Source organism: Fragaria vesca, linkage group LG2 (assembly GCF_000184155.1).
Source record: "Fragaria vesca subsp. vesca linkage group LG2, FraVesHawaii_1.0, whole genome shotgun sequence".
Lineage (NCBI taxonomy): Eukaryota > Viridiplantae > Streptophyta > Magnoliopsida > Rosales > Rosaceae > Fragaria > Fragaria vesca.
In genome coordinates, this window is record NC_020492.1 from 20,381,393 (window position 1) to 20,398,749 (window position 17,357).

Below are 17,357 nucleotides of genomic sequence, written 5' to 3' on the forward strand. Positions count from 1 at the left end.
TTAAAGTATTTATATATTTATATTATCATACATGTCACATGCATATATAAAGTGAAATTTTTTTACAAAAATTATGATCTATCAGTTATTAAAAAAAAGAAAAGTATAATAATATTTTTACAAATTATGATCTATCAATTGTTAAAATAATTTATCATCATGAGTATAAAAACAAAAATATAAACTTACAAAAAAATAGTATATGTAAAATAGAAATACAAAAGTAATAAAAATATAGAATAGTTCATGTAAGAATATTCATTTGATGAACGATAAATAAAATTTGAGACACAATCCTTGTTTTTTTAATATTAAGAGAATAGTATTCTTTATGATTCGAATAAAACTTTTTACTTTCGAAAATTAGATGTCATTGAAAATTAATTTCTTTACAATTTGTATCAAAAAATAGAATGTCTAGTGACATTTTATTGCAAAATAAAAAAAATAAAAGAAAAATTAAGAAATCAAGGTCGGGAATGGATGTTCGCATGCAAAAAGAAAAAAAATTTGAAGGTATAGTGAGTGAATAAGAGGTGTAATGAGTAATATATTAATATATATGTGAATTACAAAAACAATGCTATTTTAGGAATTTGAAAGAAAGTCTAATGAGAAAATGTTTGTATTTAAAAATAAAATAGAGGTGTAGAGAGAATAAGAGGTATACTGAGCAAATTTGGAGGTCCCAATAGCTGCACTATTTAAATTAATGGTGTATTAGTCCGAATTGAGAATTGGTCCAACCTACCTAAAATGAGTACATTTGCTATAAAGAACTTGATCAATGCAATGGAGATGTAAAATGAATGGACTAATTCACTTTTCCTTGTTAAACTTTTTCCACTATTGTAACTTTCCATTCGCGCATGCTCATGAAGTAGGTAAGCAATGTAAGAAAAACCAAAAACAAAAGTGAATTCGTTGTGACAAAGGACCATAGAGGAAGGACAAAGATCGAGTAATTTTTTTTTTCGATGATGTCAAAAAGAAAATTTATAGCTGTGATTAATTATAAAAAGAAAAGAAAACAAATAATTGTTCGCACGTGCAGACGCAAAAAAAATCACCGTATAAAATTATAGCCCACCCGTGCCTTGCTTCAGTCACTCGTTTCTCTATCTCTTTTCTTCTTCTTCGTCTTCTCCTTCTTCTAGGGTTTGTTTCTGTTGGAGCTAAGACGATGGCCGACGAAGCTCAATACTCCTCCGGCCCCGATTCCGGCGGCAATAAGCGAAAATACGAGGAGCCTACTACCCGCCGTGTCACCGGCTTCTCAGCCCCCATCCTCCCTTCCTCATCGCCCGACTCTGTGCCGACGTCCTACAGCAGCGTCCCTCCCCCCGTCGACGACATCCAGCTGGCCAAGCAGCGCGCCCAGGAGATTGCTGCTCGCTTGTACAACAACGCCAGTAGCGGCGTCGCCGCCGCCGCCGGACTCGAAACCAAGCGCCCTAGAGTTGACAACGGCGGCGGCTACGATTCCGGTGACAGAGGCTTCAGCTCCATTCCATCTGGTTCGTCTTCCTATCTCGAATTTAGTTAGTTGCGGCACTACTTGTTTCGATTCGATGCGCTAGAGTTTTGATTGATGATGAATGTGATTTTGATACAGATGCCAAGCCTTACTCAGCTCCATCGTCGATTCCAGTTTCGTATGGATTCCAAGGAGGGAGCAAGAAGATTGCGGTTCCGAATGGCAGGGTTGGTGTTATTATTGGTAAACAGGGAGAGACTATTAAGTATCTTCAGGCTCAGTCAGGAGGAGCCAAGATTCAGGTTACTCGAGATGCGGATGCCGACCTCAACTGTCCTACTAGGGAGGTGGAGATCATGGGAACTCCAGAGCAGATCTCAAAAGCTGAGCATTTGATAAATGAAGTTCTTGCTGAGGTAATGGTCTGCAATGTTTCTTGGTAACTATAAGTTTGAAGTATTATTTATGTTAGTATCTATATGTGAAACACTAGTAGTTGTGATATATCGGAGAAACTGGAGATTATCACTAACCAATAAAATGCATGCTTTATTTCAAGTTCTAGATCGTCATCAAAATTAACTAAAATTGGTACTTACGAATGTATGTTTATACCAGGCTGAATCAGGTGGTCCTGCTGTAGTTTCTCGAAGATCAACTGGACAAGCAGGAGCTGAAACATTTGTAATGAAAATTCCTAACAACAAGGTACATGAGTTTCCTGCGTTTTTTAACATGTAGTGATATTTGGTTTTCGACAGTTTGTGACTCTGTAATTATCAGGTTGGTCTTGTAATTGGTAAACGAGGGGAAACTATTAAAAATATGCAAGCTAGTACTGCTGCTCGTATCCAGGTTTGTTTGAATATCTGGTCAATTTTCCTATATGTTCCTTTCCCTGTCATATGAGCAATTATAAGGCAGTGGGGTGCTAACGTAAAATAACTCAAATGGTTTTCTAATTTGAATGTCCTGGTCCATGCAGGTGATTCCTTTGCATCTTCCCCCCGGTGACACCTCAATCGAAAGGACAGTACAAATTGATGGAACTAGTGAACAAATTGAAGCTGCCAAACAGTTGGTGAATGAAGTTATTAGCGAGGTATGTCTAGTTGGTATTTATCTGCAAACTCGGGTACTATGTGCTTTGAATTTCTTGGTAGTTTGAAGAGCTACATTAGATGTCATTCCTAAAATTGATGTTATTTCTTGCCATAAGTTTTTCTTTTTTCTAAATTCATGCATATACATATACATCTACATATATATGTATTATTTATATTGGCAACTTGTTTGGATTCCCTTTGTCTTATGATGGTGCATTCACATTTGGTTGTTTTAGTTACATATTCTTTTTCTTATTTCATCTTTTATAATGTGCATTGAACGTGTATCCATTAAGTGGATTTCTTATGATGTGTTTTTTTTCTTCCCAAACTTAGAAAATCTTGAATGTCTTAGTCTAGCAGAGTATTCTGCTCCTTTGTGCTTTCACTGCTTTGAATAATGAAAGCTGTAGTTATCATTTCCACTTGAGCTACAGTGCCCCTTTATTTTGTTGATGGACAACATTATGTTGAAGTCCCCTTTTGGAATCAAGTGTTATGTGGTTATGAAGGATCAGACAAGTGCATAGCCTTGAAGACCTCTCCATGTGATCCAGGAGTTGTGTTTTCCGCCAATGTTGTTGCACAGTGTATTTGCAAGAGTTCTAGTCTAACGTTTTAACACTGGAAGGAACAGGCTGCATTGAATATCGAATCATTGGTTTAATAGTTTCAGTTGAGGAACTCATTGGCATGGTAATATCACTGCCAGAAACTCATTTGGATCTTATCTGGATGAAGCTCTAAATGTATATGTAGAAACTGAAGGTGTTTTGCATTGTCATTCAAATAGATATTTTGTGTATCTGCAATTAGTTTTTATTGATGCAGATAGTGGTTAACTTGACCTTAAGATTCTGACAGTGTTTAGGATTAGCAGTTTGAACTATCATAAGTTATTGCTCATTGAAAATTTAGCCTGTGGGGGGAGGTGTTGTATATCGGTCCTAGGTTATTCAGTCATATTGGGTTCCTCAATTCCAGTGATATAAACATAGAATTGTTGGTTATTCAGTCATATTGGGTACCTCAATGCCAGTGATATAAACATAGAATTGTTGGTTGTTCAGTGAGCAAATATTATCGGGATAGCAGCTTGTTCTACCATCAAATATGCTTATTACTCTTGTACCATATGACTGATATTCTCATTGGGACTATTGTAGGGTTAGATTGTATTGGACCATTGGTGACACCAACATGGAATCCTTTATGTTGGTGTTCCCTCTGCATAACTCTGGTATGGTTCTAAATCCCATTTTCTGGTGTTTAGTAATGATATTTCGGAGAGAAGCTTCTGTTGATAGTATGGAGGCTAATAACTATAGAAACTTGAGTCATTTTGTTATAATTACGTACACAGATTCTGTTTTGGTTTAATGAGACTGTTACTGTAGTTCTCCATTATTTGATTCTAGTGCAATGCTTCACTTATGTTGAAGCTTGTATCAATTATTTGGATCTTCTTGATTCTACAGTTTGTGTTTTCTACCCTAAAACCCTATGCACTTCGAACATACTCCATTGCCATGGCTGTTACCTTCTATATGCTTATTTGCTTTCATAAAAGGTTCTGTAGTATTATTACTCTGCCCCCTTATTCTTCAATATAGTGTGGGCTTCTTTTGGAGAAACTCAATTAGTAGAGCCACCAGTATGGTATGTAGGTATCTACAGCATCAGTACTTCTGTATGCTTGTTTGCTTTTGTGAAATCTTGTATAGTATTGTGTTTTTCTGTACCCCATTCGCTTCAAATAGGGAGAGGGTGCTTCTGCTGGAGTAACTCAATTAAAACAACCATCAGTACGGTATGTAGGCGTTTACACCTCTTCCTAATACAATGTGGAACCTGTTATTCACTGTATGGATATATATATATTTTATTCCTTTCCTTTTTATGTGATATATTCATTTTTAGAGATTTCCTGTGTTAGTTATTTTCAATGTCTGCTCCTATACATCCTTTGCATTTTATATTCCACCATATCCAGCATCATGGAAAGTTCGCCATGGTTATTTGTGAGATTAATTTTCTTGCAGAACCGTGCTAGAAACCCAGCAATGGGTGGAGGATATTCACAGCAAGGTTATCAAACACGTCCTCCCACTGGCTGGGCTCCTAGTGGTCCTCCAATGCAACAACCTGGTTATGGATATGGACAGTCTGGAGCATATTCTGGTGCAACACCTCAATATAATGCATCTCAGCCTTCTTATCCTGGCTATCCTCCTCAACCTGCATCTGGTGGATATCCCACCAATTGGGATCAGTCAGCTGCTGCACCAACTCAGCAGACCTCTCAGGGAGGTAGTTATGATTACTATTCCCAACAACCCTCACACCAGCAGCAAAACCCTGGTGGTTCTGCTGCGCCAGCGGATAATGCTAGCTACAATTATGGCCAGCCGCCTATTTCAGGCTATAATCAGCAAGGACAAGGTTATTCTCAAGATGGCTATGGTGGATATCAGGCACCACCTCAATCTGGGTATGGCCAGCCACCAGCATATGATCAACATGGTTATCCTGCAGCCAACTATGGTAATGTGAGCAACCCAGCTCCAGATACTTCCTCTTATGGATCTCAGGGGGAATCAGCCCAAGCACCTCCTGTGCAGCCTGCTCCAGGGGGCCAGCAAGCATACACTGCCAATCAACAGCCTAGCCCAAACCCTGCAAGTTACCCGCCCCAAGTGCCTTCTCAGCCAGGTTATGGAATGCCCCCAACTTCTCAAACTGGTTATGGGACTCAACCACCTGCTCAATCTGCATATGGGCCTGGATATGGAGCACCACCTCAAGCACAAAAGCCTCCTGCTCAGTCACCCACCACTCCCGGTAGCTATGGTCAACCACCAGCTGTGCATCCAGGTTATCCCCATTCTCAGCCTCCACCTTCCGGATATGCTCAGCCTGATTCTGGTGCACGTGTCCCACCATCCAGTTATGGTTCTACAGCAGCTCAGGCAGGCTATGGTGGCCCCCCAGCGTATGGTGCACCGCCGTCTGGTCAGCCAGGTTATGGGCAGGCACCACCCTACAATACATCTTATGGGGCTGCAGGATACACACAGCCTCCTGCATATTCTGCTGAAGGAGCGAATGGAAACACTCGTGGTGGGGCATATGATGCTGCTGGTGCTGGTGCTCCTCCTGCTTCACAGACTGCTCAGCCAAGTGGAGTTGCCAAGACTTCCCCACAGAGTTAAAAGTGGGTTTTAATATTTGGTTGTGTTGTATTTCTGTAGCAAGGCTAGTTAGGTTAGTGTTTTTATGGAACTCTGTATTTGGATTTGTACTGTTTCAGTTATTTGTTATTGCTAGATCTTAAATTTCTTGTTTCCCATGCTTTTTATTTCCTCCTGAATCCTATCTTTGTTCTATTTGAATAATTTGGTTTATGGTGGACATCGACATGGTTACGTGTTGCTAGTTGTTTTTGGTGTTTCTCGAATGAATATGTGTTCGATGAGAATGTTTCCTTTGCTATCAAAATGCATCTCTCTTCATTGTTCTTGCATGTACAGTCACAAATCGTCTTATTGAGCAGTCTCCTTTGAATCTTATATAAACGTTCTAGAGTATCTGCAGAACACAGGCAGTGTTCATTTCCTAGTCAATTTCTCTTCCATAATCCTTTCGTTCTCTGTAACAATGCTCTTCCTGCCTTCTCTTTCAATCAAAACCTCTCTCATTCCTTCATTCCTTCCGGCCGAATGTGCTACTTTTGCCTTTCGGGGCTGAACTGCATTAGTCGCTTCCACAAATCCTGGGTACTTCTGAATAGGCCTCGGTGATATATCATGGTAAGTTCTTAACCCTGTTTTTTTTGCGGTCTAATGGGTTTTAGAATTGTTTATTGTTTGTGGATGTGGAGAATTGAATAGCGTGCGACAAGCTTGAAAATTGACATCAATTCAAAGTACACGAGGCAATTAGTGAACGGCTATTATTTGAAGTAGTATAGCAATCTAAGCAAAGAGAGCTTGCAATTCTAGTGTAAATATTGCTTTATTTACTTCTAATGCGCTTCATTATTTCTTTCTCAGCATGTAGTGTACAATTTTGCAAGCACAAAAATCCTCTCATTCCCTTCTGAAATCTAAAATATCTGATCTGCAGCCACTCCATCCCTCCCGCTTTGCTTACAAAGGATCGTGTAGCTATCAACAATTGAAAGAAAATGACCATTTTGTGGTGTGTTTGAAACACAATGTTTCGTACTCGGTTCCTTCACAGTAACTGCCATTTGTTAAACACAGTTACTGCTTGCACCAGTACATCTACAAGTGTTTTTTTTTACCTTTCTTTCCCTTCTGAGAATCATCTACAATGCGCATCATCTCTAGAGATAAACGGTATTAAGGATTTGAAACAAACAACAATATACGGCAACTTGGAATTGAGATCGCTTGCAAATTCCAAGCTTACTCGATCCCAGGTCAAGCAAAAACTATAAGCAGCTTTCAACAATCAAACAAGTACAGTTTTAGAAAAAAAATCAAGTTTTAGAGAATCTGTGGCTACTATTATAGCTCCAAAAGCAACAGAACAAAAAATCAAAGCACAACAAAGGACATCCTGAGATCTAAATTTATAACATGCCAATGCAATGTCTCCCTTTACATGGTGCTTAGCCAGGGCAAACCACCCTGGATTGACTTTTTATTTGATAGGATATAACCAAAGCTGCCCAACATGCAACATGAACGCCCTCACTTGGTCCACCAGAGGAGGAAATCTTTGCGCCGGTTGATCTTCTTCTGCAACTGGAGAAGGCCATAGAGTAGGGCCTCAGCAGTGGGAGGACAGCCCGGGACGTAGATATCAACAGGGACAATCCTGTCACATCCCCTGACGACAGAATACGAGTAATGGTAGTAGCCACCCCCATTTGCACAGCTGCCCATAGAGATGACCCATCTAGGCTCAGGCATTTGGTCATAAACCCTGCAAGATAGTTTCATTTTGATGATCAATACCACTATTCCCTTGTTTACTTGTGCATAACGCATAACAAAAAGACTGAACAAGTGAAGAGCCAGAGAGATTACAACAAGTACAAAATTTAAAATATGGGGGAGCATTGAGAATAAAATCAGAAAGAACAAATGTATTATACAACATAGGCAGTCTTGAAAACAAGCTTGAGTTTGTGAGCGCGTGTAATATTAACTACAGCCAATACCCCAGGATGCACTATCAGCATAACTGAAGTTTTGCACTACACAGTTCAGGGCTGGGAGGGATTCACAAAACCCTATGAAACTCTCTAGTTTAGTCAAATCGAGCTGAACTGATACAAGTGTGGTTACCATTACAACCAGGAATGCAAGTAAACTATAACAGCTCGCTTTCTACATAATATAAACTGAATAAAAAGAAGCTAACACAAACCAAAAGACTTGTTTGATTTGACATAGCGGCCAACAGGTGAACTATCCGATATATCTTGCATTCTTGCCCTCAATTGGTCATTATTTACTGGCTCATACCAAGTCAGATGGAAAAGCTAAGAGCTTCTCAAGATCAAGGAAACTATGGACTCCCAAAATCCTAAACACAACCGTGACTGAAATTTAGCTAGTGCTCGCCATCCACTTGAAAACCATTTACCTACTTAGACATTTACGATTCCAGTAGCATAACAGATGCAAATGAGGTCTCTGTACGTGGAAATGTAATTCCCATTTAATTGGATTCAAAAACCAAAATCAAATTGAGCTCAAACCTAGACAAATTCCAATATTCCAAACCGCTCCCAATCTCATACACACAGATTCGTAGATTCAATCCGAAACCCTAACAAACACACAAATTGAAATTGAAGCAAATAGGGAACGAGGGAGGAAGAAGAAGACTCACTTGCGGAGAGCCGGGGCCATCTTATTGGTGAGAGTGCCGGCGACGATCATGCAATCGGACTGGCGAGGGCTTGGCCGGAAAATGATACCGAAGCGGTCCAAATCGTAGCGGGCAGCGCCGGTGTGCATCATCTCGACGGCGCAGCAAGCGAGGCCGAAGGTCATGGGCCAGATGGAGCCACGCCGGGCCCAGTTCATCAGATCGTCGACCTTGGAGATCACGAACTCCGCCGCCTTGGAGAGTCCGGCCGGGGACGACGTGGCCGGCGGGGGAGGGCGTTCGTAGGTGGCCGGAGAGGAGGAGGTGGCGGAGGAGTAGAGAGACGGGGTGGTGTGGAGGGCGAGGGCGCGTTGGGCGCCGAGCTGGAGAGGCACGCGCGGGACTCGAGTCAGCAAAGCCATGGCCGTCTTGAGGAGCTGAGGTTTCAGGGAGAAGCTCTAATGGCCCGAGACGAGGCTCTTCGCTCTAGTTTTGCAATTGTAGGACTTCAGGCGGTTACCGGTTTAGGAGGTTTTTCTATATATTTTTACTATCTGAGTTTTTTTATTTTCTATGATCCGAAAATAAATAGAAATCCAACGTCTTCTTTTTCTTTTCTTTTTTTTTCCTGAGAATGAAGAATTGCATTTATACGCAATTTAGATATGAATACATGATATAAGTATGAGAAAGTCAAAAAAACAATCCACAACTTATGTGAAACACAGGAACAAAAACGACTCACTATTAACTAGTTACGCTACGTGTATCTTTCATAACAATACATACTTATAACAAGAAAAGAAAAAAATCTTCACTTCTCCTCGTAAACCTAATTTAAACCCGTTTGATACAAAACACAAACGGTGATGAAATCGAACTTGAAACATCTAGTTAATATCGGTACATAACAATTTCAAAACAAAGTTGGTATATAGATTGAGCTACATTGATCGATTCAATTGTTCTACACAAATACGTGAAATTGATACCGAACGAGTAACGTTCCTACCGACTCGATAACATTTGGGTGTCGGTTTATTAGTTTGGATACAATTTGTCCACTGTTGAATCTTTTTACATAGTTTCGAAGTAGACTTCAAGTTGTGCATAAAGAATTCAAGGGGACTTGTGAAACGACTACAAATGGGAACTGCTTATGATCTCATACATTTTGTTATATAGAGAATGTGGCAGAATTAGGACCATAACAAGAAAGTTCATTGCCCGGAACCCATCGCGCAATAAAAGCTTTCCATTTGGGTAGGTGTCCGATCATGTCTTAAGCAGAAGGTAATTCTTATTATTAAGACGATCTTCACCACTCGTATGGAAAATATTAGATCAACTCACAACCGACTTAAGAAAACTAAGGAATTTACTGAATACTAATTCATAATAGTAAAAGAAAAACTTGTTACAGTTCCTATCCACAACAGAAGCACTTTTTTCAGCACAATCTACATAAGCGAAAGAAGCACCTAATTCAACAATAGTAGTCTCTACTATTATATGACCCTCCTCTTTATGGAGAAGATCACTAATCAGTTGAGTACAGCAGAAACATAACCTAAACAATAAACACCAGAAAACCATATGAATTGAGACCCACAAAATCGTGGTTCCAAGTGAAACTGTTGAAAGAAAAGTCTTGCATGAGGGCCTTCAATCCAAAGGTACGAATACTTGCTAAAGATCTTAGAAAATCAGCAGATTCTGGAGGGGAAAGAATGGTTAGAAGGAAAAACAACAGGGATGAATTTCACAAGCCTTTTTAACTCTAATTCAGATAACACAAGGTTGGAGGCCAAGGTATCAATGAGAATTGATGCAACACAACTGTCTCAGCTTCAGGATAGGACCTGATTGCTTTCCACTGTAGCAGCAATTTCAACCCGGTACCTCTTTCACAGTAGGCAGATCAGCTAATATCACATCTCTTCCACTAATGATACACAATTTGGACAAACCATCCGCTTTATGATATAGCATTAACAGCAGTATCCCACCTGAATCCGGAGATTAATTTCTTCTTGAAAAATTTTGTATCAGCAGAAAGGTTTCCTGATGTCGCACAGTTAAGTAATGGTTTGCAGAGGTTATAAGTAAGGGTGCAGCACCAAATAGCTAGCTGGGAAAGAAGGCAAAGCAGCCTTTGTCAACCTTCATCAAAAGCAATCAGAAGAGCCTTGCTTGCCTTTAAGTACAACTTCCCATACCATTTTACGCATAATACATGTAAAGGCTATTTGAAGCAGCACATGCAAGTGAATTCTCAGTAGGATGCCATGCAAGATGTAGCAGCTTTGTCGTGAAATCAAAACCATTTCCGTTTGTATCGGCTCCAGAGTTATCTGCACCTTTTATAATTTAAAGGAAAAGAGACATTGGTTAGTCAAACCGACAACTGAAACATGGATACAAATTATATGTCAACTCACTTGAGTAATCACATCATTGAATAAAGCAAATACTCATTAAATCAAACTAACTAGGAAATAACTAAAGAAAGCAGTATCATATCAAATCTAACTGTTTCAAATGCAAAATCCTGTCCAAAAGAGAAGTTTATTTCCGAGTTGAAACAAATGATGTGGTCTTTAAACGCAGCCACTCAATTTTTTCAGAATGTTTACATATACAAAAATCACACGTAAGTAAACACATACCTCGCCTCAGAACACGAGGAAGATTTCCCAAAGATCTAGCAGGCCTTGATGGTGTTTGGACTTGTCTCCTAGAATTCCAAGAGAAATAATTAAGCATCATTTTATAGAAATAATAGTGAATAAGATAGTTTGTTAGACTCATAATGATGTGGTCATAAGATTGCATGCCTATTTTAAACATACCTCATGGGGTTTTTGCTGGCCTCCAATGTCGTTGCTTCCGTGCTCCCTTCAGAGCAACCAAACACTCGAAACAGATTGCTGGAATCACACAAGAAATTATATATTGATTCACAAGTTGCCACACAGAATATAGGTCAGGGATTGAATTAAAATAACGAGCATGCATATACTAACCTGTAAGACCCTGTTGCCACTCGAGCTCCATCTCCACTTAGACAGCACTCAAATTTATCGAAGATAGAATCGTTTTCATACAGATCACACAGCTGAGAAAGGAAACATACTAAAATAAATTGCATGTCATGGTATAATTCTAAATTGCATAATCTTTGTTTTAAGTCATCTAAATTAAGTAGGTTTTTTGAGAGAATACATCACCTTAGGTCTTAAATATTCATGAACAGGGAAACTCGCAACTGGGCCAGAATCCATATTGATGTCCCACAGCTGAGACCCCAGAAAAAGAACAAAACAATAAGAAGTGAGAGAGCAGAATTAGTTAGGGATGGGGTAAAGAATAAGAAACTAAGAAGACCAAAGCTATAATGCCCCAAAAGCAGTGCAAGCACAATATTGAATAGTAGGGTATTCAAATCTAAATATCAGAGTAAACCACTCCAAGCATCTGGCATTCGCTCTTACCAATTTGCTTCTTCTTTTTTTCTCCTTAGCAAAAAGTTATTATTAGAAAATTGAAAGAAACAAAATGAAGAGCAGTTACTAATGGCTGCAGTTACAAGAAAATTTATCAACCATGGGCTTCTTTGGGAATTCAAGTATTCAACCCTCCCTAAGGCTTGTTGCTTAGTATATAACATAACATATTCGGCCAAGAAAGTAGTAGAAGTAAGATGTTGAGGGTAAGACCCATGTAGGGGTATGGAACAAGTCCCATATCCACCATCTACAGTTTTAATTTGGGAAAGACCTAGAATGAGGATATTTGAAGCTTAACATATGAAATAAAAAGTCAAACTTTTAAGATAGATGTGAAGATATGAACCTTGAGAGTCATATAGTCACGACTAAGTATATGTCTTCCATTCTTAGCAAACTTAATATCTGAAATTGAGGCTATTATCTCAGTGAAAAAAGATCTTGAACTGGCTGCTTCGTGTTCTTCAAACCTGTACCGTTATGAAACAATTAGAACAAACTATAAAAAAAGAATCAGGAAGTAAGACTAATTTGGTAAAAGAATGTCATAACAAATCATCTTTGATAGGTGCGGAAGTATATAGAATAACTAAGGAAGGCGGAGCGAGAAAAATGAATACTAACTCACAGTTTGCTATGATTGTCACATAAAGCTGACTGCCGCAGATCAATAAGACGAATTGAGCCTTTTGAACTACTGTATGCCAACGTGTTACAGTGAGTAGGGTGGAATTCTGCTGAAGTTATCACCTCTACGCACATTCAACACATAATAAATCAATGAGAAAGGAAACAAGCAAGCAAAAGAGGACATCAGAACAAGGGAGATTCGTCTTAGAATTTCTTTTATACATAAAAAATCTTCAAGCAACTCAGTAGAAAGATAAGACAGCATGTTTCTTGAGTGGAAAACTGTCCACAATATGACAGAATGAAAGACCATGATTCATGCAAGCTACCCTGATTCTGGACAAGGATCCACATATTCCTTTATATGAAAATCTTTACACTAGCCAAACAATAAAAAATAAAAAAAACTAAACTAAACAAAAAATAAAATAAAAGTGAAATCTATGTAGTAGAAAATTGTGATCATAGTGGTAGGGGTTCAACCAGTTAGATCCTCCATGTTTGTAGGTTTCACATCAACAATATTAAAACTTTGACTGCTGATCTCTAAGTTCCACAGATTAATTCGCAGATCATCAGCTGATATAAAAGTTTCGCCATCACTACAAGACAAGAGAAAGGAACATAAGTGGATAACAAAATAGACCATGCAAGATAATAGCCAGGAAACAATACCAAAGTGTACGTAAGAATAGATAAGACTCCTATTAAATCTTTTTTTTTTCCCTTTTGTTCTGTTGATAAATGGGGAAGATAAACAAATATAGTGTTCTCCTCCATGATCAAGAAACTAAAGTGATGCAACTTCAAGTAAAAGTATCAAGACAATGAACATACAAAGTTGCTTCGAAATTAAAGAAAAAAGGAGGCATACAATTCAAAATTAACAAAGAAAATGTACCTATTATTTGAAATGGAATTGATATGATAGTCATGGGCATGGGCATAGACTCTTCGACATCTAGCCAGAAGACTTGTCTCAGGACTGGTCACCTGAATCCAACAAATTTTTAGTGTTAGAGCTGAATAACTGTAAATCCTTTCGGAAGATGTTAATAAAGTGCTGATTGTTTAAGCAAAAAGAGAGAGTAGAACATAATATCTTTGTACTAAATTCATATGCCTTCAGAAAACAAACATATAAGGTTAAGTACTACTACCACAGGCATTCGCAGGGATGCAAAACCCCCAGCTGGAATAGAAGTATCATTGCTTGGGAAGCTGATGTGGTTATCTTTGCATACTCCATTTGCAAGGTATGGTTTGGAAATTTCTGGTGTACTGTCAACAACTGGACCATTTCCCAAAGATTTAGACTGATCCACATTCATCTCAGATAATTTCTTTACCTTCTTCTCTTGGACCTGCTCAGCATTGCAGTTTGATTAGAAAGTTTCATCAATTATGTTTAAATTACATTTCAAGTTGTACAACCTAGCGTCGTAGATGAATATAAGAGAAATTATTTCACTACAGTCTGCACACACACACACACAGAGTTCAGGAAGAGAATGAGGTATAGAAGTGAAATGGTAGGATAACTTTCATCTTTTTGTTCTGAACAAGCTATTAATTGAAAAGGCAATGCAACTAATGCCCTTTAAAAGTAACTGAAGAAATATGTGGAAGGAAATCATCGAAAAGTTGCATATGGAAATGGTTTTTGCACCTTCCAGAATTTGATGGTTTTGTCATTAGTTGAGAGAAGAAACAGTGCACCGTTTGCTGTCTGACACCATCGAATCTTGTTGATTTTTTCCTCGATTTCCAAGCTCTTTAAATAATCAAACTGAGGTTCAAGATGACAAAAAAGATACAAAGTTAAGTCAAATTCAGAAGCCGGCAAAGACAAAATTTTCATAAGTTAATTTAAAAAGTTTCACAAATCATAGGTAAAGCGCACAGAAAGTGATACCTCAGGTTCATGACTCTGGAACTCAGTTTTATATCGAAACTCAGGATGCTTACTCATGGAATAATCCATTCTCTCCAGATCTTTCCGATGTGCACCATTCTATATTCATAGTACATAACAAGGAAGTAGAACTAAATCAAAACAGAGTAGCAAAAGTAGAAATTGTCCCAAATGAATATAAAGAAATCATTCATCCACCGCCGTTCCCTTAAAAATGGCGTCAACTAACTCACCTCCTTGGCATCAGTTCTTTCAAATAATACCACCCGCCCTCCACGATCTCCAGTGGCAAGGTGGTCTCCAGTTCTATCGAATTCTATAGCAGATATTATATCAACTGCAAAACCAGTGAGAGTGTAACCACAGTAAGTGCTTTCGTATGCGTAATATACAATGCACGCTTTCCCCAAACACCTAAAGTCACTTATCATAAACTTCAAAAGTAGTCATTCAGGAGCAACCATTGTTCCAAAGAGATGCATCCTTCCTAATTGCTATTCCGTTTACTTTATTACAAATACTTATCAATCAAATTCCGTGGTTTTCTTTCTAAGCAAATAGGCATGAACCACACACAACCACAAGAAGATAACTCCAAATGTTCATCGATGATTAGCCATAGAGAAAACAGCCATTAACTAAACCATCCACGTCATAAACCCTGCAGACTACAGCTCAAGTGCTTCCGTCTATAATCAAACTCATCTTAATTTCATTCTTTCTATTCAACATCACCAAACATCAATTTAAACCGAATCATCCAATAAATGATAATCGCAGCGTTGAACAAATAGTACTAATGAGAATGAGACTGAAAGCAATCGAATCGAGAATCGAGAACAGTACCTTCCTGAACTTCCTCGCCGGCGGTCCGTTCTCCGAAGACCTGAGAGAACTTCCAGTCGAGCGGCACCGTCGCCGCCGCTCCAGACGTCGCCGGACCTTCTCCGCCGCCGTTCATTTCCCTAACACCACTACAAACCGCGCGAAAACTCGCCGAATCGTGAAAAGCAAATCAGAAATCTATCATGCGTCGTCGATCTGAAAACGGAGAGAAAAGAATCTCACGGTTGGATTTAGGGAACAATCTTCATCGGAGAATCAAATGCAGAGTGTCTCTTCCTTCTTCTTCATCCATTCCAAGCCTGACGCGTACGGATTGGAATTTCCACTCTCTCTCTCTCTCTCTCTGTCTGTCTCTGATCTCTTCCTTTTTACTCTTTTTCTTTTTTTTTTGGGTTGCTGAAAATAGAGAGGGGAAGAGAATGACGCAGCGGGACGTAGCTTTTTAGCTCGATTGGTCGTGAACATCTAAATTATTATGGCCCGACTCGCCTTTTATTTTTTTATTTTTTTATTTCTAAATATTGATCCTGGAAAAGAAGAGGAATAATTATAATGACATGGAAGAAAGGTGGTGGTGAATGGTGATATGTTAGAATTTCAGATGTGATTACTACTGAAAGGGACTAATATGATTTTTATATTAAGATGCGTTTTGTATAATTTTTGGCTTTATGGATGTGGTCGAGTGCGTTCCTGCGTAGACTACAATGCACTGGTTTCCTTCAATCCGACGGTGGTGGTTGGGCGACGGTAAAGAGTTGAACGGTGGTGGGAGAAGCAGGCTTGAACATCAGTGTGTTTCTTTTTTCTTTTTCTTTTGAACAAGAAACATCAGTCTGTTTCTTTAGAGACAAATTTAGGTGTTTAAGATGAGATGAGTTATTGTGTTGTGTGTTTCATACCAAAAATGGTGTTGTCACTGTTGTGTATGTGTTGCTGACTTTGCATCCTCATTTTTGTTCTTTTCTTCTTCCTTTTTTTCAATAATTAAAGTCATTGTACTATTTTCTTTTATCATCGAGCATTGTTCTATCTTTTAAAAAGAACCATCAACACTTTTATTCTAACTTGAAAATAATTACAAAATATGAGAAATATCGGTGGTGGGTAAATGTTCCTCACTCTCTTTCTTCTTATTAAAAATAGTCACGGGTCTGTCACAAATGATGACATCTATGAGTTAGTCGAGCCAAACTCCTAACCACGCATAACGCTCAGTGCCATTGACGCATAACAACCCAACGTAGCCAAAAGCAACTTTTCTTTCTTTCTATTAAAAATAGTCACGGGTCTGTCACAAATGATGATATATATGAGTTAGTCGAGCCAAACCCCTAACCACACATAACACTTAGTGCCATTGACGCATAACAACCCGCTTAGTTGACATCTCTAAACAGTATTACAATACGAATTACCGTCTCCAACCCTAAAATCATTGTCATGAGTTTTAGTGGCACAGGGCTCAAGCCGCCCTTGAACCCTCAAATAAAGAATAGATCGATGTGACTCTTTTCTCTCTTTTTTGAAAGGAAAGACGTGGCTCTTTGATCGTGAGAGGAAATGACTACTACAAATACACATGATTTTGTAATCAACATTTATACAATCATATAAATCATACTTACGAGAAATTGTTGCGTAAGCTTATTGATCTAAACACTCAAATGCTTCAACCTTCCAATCTCATGGCAACAAAAACATCAATTAAAAATAAGAAAATGTTCTAGGATATTATGTATTTTTCTAGATATTCTTTATGTGTGTCTTAGTCTTATGCTATTAGGATATGTAGTTTGACTAGATCTATATATTCGTATTCTTACCATATTGGTATTGTGTAATTTCTATATAAAGGGCTCCTATCAATGAATAAAATGATGATTCTCTTGCTATCTCTCTTTCTCTACATTTTATACTTCATCAGAAAAGGAATTGTAGTTAGCTTGCTAATGATAGAAGTAATTTGGCATAAAAACTTACAAAACATTTAGAAATTGGAATTATGAGTCTGATGCGTCGGCTGG

At 38.5% G+C, this 17,357-nt stretch overlaps 3 protein-coding genes across 3 annotated transcripts; 1 reads left to right on the forward strand and 2 right to left on the reverse strand.

Moving 5' to 3' along the window:
- Nucleotides 1-1,110: 1,110 nt before the first annotated feature.
- On the forward strand, nucleotides 1,111-5,993 carry LOC101304732. Its single transcript, XM_004290978.1, has 6 exons — nucleotides 1,111-1,517; nucleotides 1,616-1,893; nucleotides 2,096-2,185; nucleotides 2,261-2,332; nucleotides 2,463-2,579; nucleotides 4,626-5,993. Exons 1-6 carry the CDS (start codon nucleotides 1,184-1,186, stop codon nucleotides 5,793-5,795), a joined length of 2,061 nt encoding a protein of 686 aa, XP_004291026.1. The 5' UTR covers nucleotides 1,111-1,183; the 3' UTR covers nucleotides 5,796-5,993.
- Nucleotides 5,994-6,974: 981 nt separating this feature from the next.
- On the reverse strand, nucleotides 6,975-8,926 carry LOC101305032 (NADH dehydrogenase [ubiquinone] iron-sulfur protein 7, mitochondrial-like). Its single transcript, XM_004290979.1, has 2 exons — nucleotides 8,452-8,926; nucleotides 6,975-7,536 (listed from the first exon to the last, which is right to left on the reverse strand). Exons 1-2 carry the CDS (start codon nucleotides 8,850-8,852, stop codon nucleotides 7,302-7,304), a joined length of 636 nt encoding a protein of 211 aa, XP_004291027.1. The 5' UTR covers nucleotides 8,853-8,926; the 3' UTR covers nucleotides 6,975-7,301.
- Nucleotides 8,927-9,796: 870 nt separating this feature from the next.
- LOC101305330 (serine/threonine protein phosphatase 2A 55 kDa regulatory subunit B beta isoform-like) lies at nucleotides 9,797-15,674 on the reverse strand. Its single transcript, XM_004290980.1, has 15 exons — nucleotides 15,553-15,674; nucleotides 15,331-15,458; nucleotides 14,718-14,821; nucleotides 14,485-14,583; nucleotides 14,239-14,358; nucleotides 13,730-13,933; nucleotides 13,471-13,562; nucleotides 13,053-13,171; nucleotides 12,568-12,691; nucleotides 12,286-12,409; nucleotides 11,661-11,729; nucleotides 11,457-11,548; nucleotides 11,283-11,360; nucleotides 11,100-11,167; nucleotides 9,797-10,790 (listed from the first exon to the last, which is right to left on the reverse strand). Exons 2-15 carry the CDS (start codon nucleotides 15,443-15,445, stop codon nucleotides 10,654-10,656), a joined length of 1,545 nt encoding a protein of 514 aa, XP_004291028.1. The 5' UTR covers nucleotides 15,446-15,458; nucleotides 15,553-15,674; the 3' UTR covers nucleotides 9,797-10,653.
- Between the last annotated feature and the right edge of the window lie 1,683 nt (nucleotides 15,675-17,357).